This window comes from Ranitomeya imitator, chromosome 1 (genome assembly GCF_032444005.1).
Source record: "Ranitomeya imitator isolate aRanImi1 chromosome 1, aRanImi1.pri, whole genome shotgun sequence".
In the NCBI taxonomy this organism is placed as follows: Eukaryota; Metazoa; Chordata; class Amphibia; order Anura; family Dendrobatidae; genus Ranitomeya; species Ranitomeya imitator.
Window position 1 is genome coordinate 667,150,014 of NC_091282.1, and position 5,502 is coordinate 667,155,515.

Consider the following 5,502-nt stretch of genomic DNA (forward strand, 5'->3'; position numbering starts at 1 on the left):
TGATTTACCTTAATGTCCCATTCTCTCCCTTGTCCAGGCTGGTGAAGCGGCTGTACAGCCGTGTTATCTGGCTGTGAGAAACTAGAAAAAGAAAAAAGGAAAATATTATATATTACTAAAAATAAACAGTTTTCAGAAATCTCACATTGTTGGATCTAAGGGCAACTTACTAGGGTTTTACTTTTGCCCTGAATACAAAGAAAACTCCCGGGGCACACCAAAGCATGCCCATGGGGTCATAGGCCTGTGCCATTACATGGCTTACATACAAGGAAACTGCACTTCAATGGGAGGTACTGATGGACAGGTTGGGCCACATGCAGGTGTTATCAGTTATGGTGGGTGGCATGCAGGAAACGCCCATCAGTCACTGGCAGCTGGTGTGCTGAAGTGGACTGGGGACCAGTCTTTCCGGCCAGTCTCCTTTGCCGCCTTTACATTTTTTTTTTGTAAAAACACGGCAGTGTTCCAGAGTCAAACTTCTAAGGCCGATACCATGCAGCCGGCGTCTGATACATGCTGCTCCCGGATCGGGTTCCTTCTAAGAAACTATATACACTAGCTGCTCATCTTACAATCTGCATTTAACAGTTCCTAATCCTCAATCAGCGACTCATGCAGTCTACTCCGGCAGAGCCACTGCCCTCACTGATTGACTGCAGTGCTGTTGACGAGACATCAGCGCAGCAGACAGTAAAGGTACCGTCACACTGGACGATATCGCTAGCGATCCGTGACGTTGCAGCGTCCTGGCTAGCGATATCGTCCAGTGTGACAGGCAGCAGCGATCAGGCCCCTGCTGTGATATCGCTGGTCGGGGCAGAAAGTCCAGAACTTTATTTCGTCGCTGGCATCGCTGAATCGGCGTGTGTGACACCGATTCAGCGATGTCTTCACTGGTAACCAGGGTAAACATCGGGTTACTAAGCGCAGGGCCGCGCTTAGTAACCCAATGTTTACCCTGGTTACCATCGTTAAAGTAAAAAAAACAACCACTACATACTTACATTCCGCTGTCTGTCCCCGGCGCTGGGCTTCTCTGGTCTGGCTGTGAGCGCCTGGCAGCCGGAAAGCAGAGCGGTGACGTCACCGCTCTGCTTTCCAGCCGCTGTGCTCACAGCCAGTGCAGAGAAGCAGAGCGCCGGGGACAGACAGCGGTAGGTAAGTATGTAGTGGTTGTTTTTTTTACTTTAACGATGGTAACCAGGGTAAACATCGGGTTACTAAGCGCGGCCCTGCGCTTAGTAACCCGATGTTAACCCTGGTTACCGGCATCGTTGGTCGCTGGAGAGCTGTCTGTGTGGCAGCTCTCCAGCGACCAAACAGCGACGCTGCAGCGATCCGGATCGTTGTCGGTATCGCTGCAGCGTCGCTAAATGTGACGGTACCTTAATGGTATGTGCACACATTCCGGATTGGCAGCAGTTTTCCATGAGTTTACAGTACCATGTAAAGCTATGGAAAACAAAATCCGCAGTGCACATGGCACGGAAAAAAACTTGCGGAAATGGAGCGTCGTTTATTCCACAGCATGTCAATTCTTTGTGCGGATTCCACAGCGGTATACACCTGCTCCTCAATAGGAATCCGCAGGTGTAAAACCGCAGGTGGAATCCGCACAAAAATCGCGGTAAATCCGCAGTGTGGTTTACCAAAATCAGCCCGGAAAAATCCACACCACTTTCCGCAATATGTACACGTGGCCTTACAGACTCAGACAGAGGCAGCAGAGACTCAGCATTGGACCAGAGGAGGAGGAGTAAAGCAGAATGTGAGAAATAGTTTTTTTTAACTATAAAGAACTTCGTACTTCACTGGCCGTACAATCCCTTTAAATACCTCTTCAGCAGATCCGTCAGTCAATTACACAGCAGAAATGTAGATATGCAGCAGATGCCAAAAGCCCTAATGGCTAATCTCACTGGCACAAAGTCAGAGCCATGATTGTGCACAAACAGCCCCCGACCTCCAGACTCACAGTCTCCCCCTTACTATGGGTAGGTAAAAAGTGATCAGACAGCAGCAGGAGCCCGATCACCCCTGCGATCCACCATCTAGCGGAAAAAAAAACACAGCCAATCAGAGTTTACGGGGGGCCAATGTGATCGTTATTGGCAACACATCGCCCAGTCCATGCAAGCTGTTTGGTGGTGACCCAATTGTTCTGCCCCCATACCACCGACACTGGCCCATACACAAGGACTGTAAACATTCCCTAGTCCGCCACAATAATGATCCTCAGGCGTCTGCATAATCAAGCAAAAATACAAAGGGCGCACACACGTATCACCGACGTACAGATCCGCATGATGTCCAAATCATCCGAGGACCCTGCCACAGATTACACCTAAGTGCCGTGGATTCTGCCCGACCTTGACGCTATGTACACAGTCCTCCGGGAAGGAAATAACAGAAGCCTGTACACTGTCCCCAGCCTGCACACAAGGCGTCAGAGGGGCTCACAGGCAGAAAACACAGCCTGAAGGGCGTTCTGGGGCGCTAAGTGTAATAACGGAGGGGGCACCGCATGAATTAAAGGGCATCAGCTCGAACCCTAGAATCACACGCTGCCCCCAGATTTGGCCTGAGCGTTCCTGGAAAGTGACAGATGCCCTCCCTGAACTGGAAAGGGAGGTCCTGAAGTTCCTGTGTGAACGGCGGCAATATCTGCTCAACTACTGCTTCAGTCACCTCCACAAAGAGATCAGAGCTACTGAATCAGTCATAAGGGGACTACTCTGGGACCACGACGGAGGAGATGGAGAAAAAGAAGGCTTCATAAATCCTTCACCACTGTACATCACAAAACTGGAGTGAAGAATTATGTGCACATGGCTTTTTTTTTTTTTAATTAAGGACGAAGTTTAAGTGGGAACAGCTTCAGAAAATACAAAATTTCTGAAAGATCTCTTTCCAGAATTATTTTAATTTTTCATTACATGTACAAAGAAAAAAAAAAAAAAAAAACGGAAGCCACCATAGAGACGAGCCCGGCCCACAGCCGAGATGTGGCTGCCATTATATACAGGCCAGGTTGGCTCCCTTAGGGGGGCAGTCGGCTACACATTTATCCCAACACTCTATATGGCAACATCTGCTATAACATTTATTTTGGTAGATCAATGAGCAGCACTTGTGGAACAACCCCTTTAAGAATTGCCACACGGATTCTGCTAGCACTTTTTATTAAGGTGGCTGTGCACAGACATATGATGGCAAACCCCACTGACCATCTGATATATATGGGGGTTATAGTGCCCACCCTGCCAAAATGGCAGATGTTGAGTAAGAAAAGGATCGGACTGATTGATTTCAGCATGCCCAACCTTCTTGTTCTCCGGAGTATCTGGTAGCAGCCCAGTCCCTGCTCCACATTCACATGTTACCTCTGGGGTTGGCATATATATGGAAAAAGGAGTAGGCATATTAAAAGTCATCAGCCCGATCATTATTTCCTCTTCCTACACCTATTCCAGGGGACATGTTTATATGTTTCCAACAGATATCTTTTAACTCAAACATTTTAGATTTAAAGCACAGGGGAAAAAAAATTCCCGTGTGAATTCAGAATTAAGTGATAACTAAGGACTAACGAGAATCCTTAAAACATATTGACCAACTAGACGGCCCAGTCCTCCTGTATTATAGGGGTCCTGGTAGTCGCACCTCACTCACATAAGATCTTAAAGGAATTGTCCACCTTTAAAAGGACAGAGATATATATATATATATCTATATCTGGAGGGTGCAACATTTTTTCTGAAACTGGATTGAGATATAGAGATAGATATATATATATATATATATATATATATATATATATATATATATATATATATATATATATATATATATATATATAGATATATATATGAATAAATGGCGCTATAAAAATGTATAATAATAAATAATAATATATATATATATATAAAATTTTGCAATCCAGTTTCAGAAAAAATGTTGCACCTTCCTGCCATTTCCCTGAACACTGAACCTTAATATGATGATAAATCCACTGACACCCAGAAAACGTGCTATGAACCGTTAGAAAGAGCTCACTGACAAGTCTCAGTTACCTCATCCTGCAGTTGGAAATAGGTGCAACATTTATAATGACCCCCAATTCCTAAAATTATTTTTATCCCCAAATACATGAATCTCAGTTATAGAACAAAGGGAAGAATTAACTAAAGTGGACAATTCCTTTAAAAAGCTGCACCGTCCAGTAAGTATATCAGCCACACAGCTGAGCAGACTGACAGCCCCAGGGAGAAACTCCATAGGAACAGCGTCCGCACAGAACTACAACCCCCAGCAGTCCTCCCCGCACTCACATCCGGTCTCCTTCTTAATCTCCTCTATCTCCTCGTCCCTCAGCAGTGTAGACGCCCGAGAACCCATCGTCGCAGCTGCCGCTTCCGGTCTGACAGTGGTAAAAAGCCGCAGAGGCTCCGGTATTTATAGGTCAGGTGAAGTCGGCAAACCACGCCCATAAGACGTATGGAAACCACGCCCATCCAAAGAGCGAAGACACTGCGAGAGGCGGGGCAGCGTGCCTGGGCGTGGCCTGGATTAGTTTCCGGTGTTATTGTGGTCATGTGACCATTTCTAGTAGCCTGACGGTTCCACTAATGATATTATTCTCCATCTATAATGACTTGTTGCGCCTTGTCACGTGCTGAATGTAGAAAGCACAACTCGTCACTGGCCTGCTGGAAGTGAGCAGGAGCGCCCTCTGCCGGGTTATGAATAACCTTCCCTGGAAATTTTACCAAATGTTGCCTTGCCACTTTTTCCTGCCATAACAGTGGAGCCCTGGCCTTGATAACGCCCCATGATAAGTCCTTGATACTAAAGTAATAGGTTACAATCAAATACAACTAGCGGGGACTGTGCATAAAGGCAAGTAACCGGGGGCTTAAAGGGGATGGCCACCTTTTGGGACTCGTGTAGGAGCAGACCCCCTGACAGCTCTTGTTTGGCCCCCTGAGCGGGGGCACTGTGCATGCTCCATGGCTATGGGGGCCAGCGGCACACACGGTGTGGGGTGACCCCTCCATCACTGCCTCCTGACAGGGGCCACAGAGAGGAGGATGATGATTACCTGCGCCTCCTGTCTTCATCACATGAGCGAATAAAGATTGTTTCAGCTGAAGACCTGGACGATTTGTTTTCTTTGCCCCTCACAAGGCTGGCTCCAAGTTTTTGTGGGCCCTGGGCGACAGTCTCAGTGCCCCCCCCTTTAACACATACCACGATTCCTGATGCACAGATACAGCAGAGATATATAGGTATAGTCCAATGCCAAGGATTTCACTTCTTACATTACATGAGTGATATCTTTTGTACATTCTACATTACCTCAGAAACCGGACAGTATATTGCTCCATAAAGTAATATGGGCACCTCAAAATGCTCCATACAGAATAACATGCACCAAACAGTGCTCCATGCAGCATTATGGACCCCACACAGCTCTCCACGCAACATAATGGGCCCCAC

At 46.9% G+C, this 5,502-nt stretch overlaps 1 protein-coding gene across 1 annotated transcript in view; it reads right to left on the reverse strand.

Moving 5' to 3' along the window:
* CHP1 (calcineurin like EF-hand protein 1) overlaps window positions 1–4,489 on the reverse strand; it is a 33,619-nt gene extending 29,130 nt beyond the window's left edge. Inside the window, exons 1-2 of the mRNA XM_069729367.1 lie at window positions 4,335–4,489; window positions 9–81 (exon numbers count right to left, since the gene is read on the reverse strand). Coding sequence (XP_069585468.1) covers window positions 9–81; window positions 4,335–4,401 — 140 coding nt within the window. The 5' untranslated portion in view covers window positions 4,402–4,489. The remainder of the gene's footprint in view (window positions 1–8; window positions 82–4,334) is intronic.
* Between the last annotated feature and the right edge of the window lie 1,013 nt (window positions 4,490–5,502).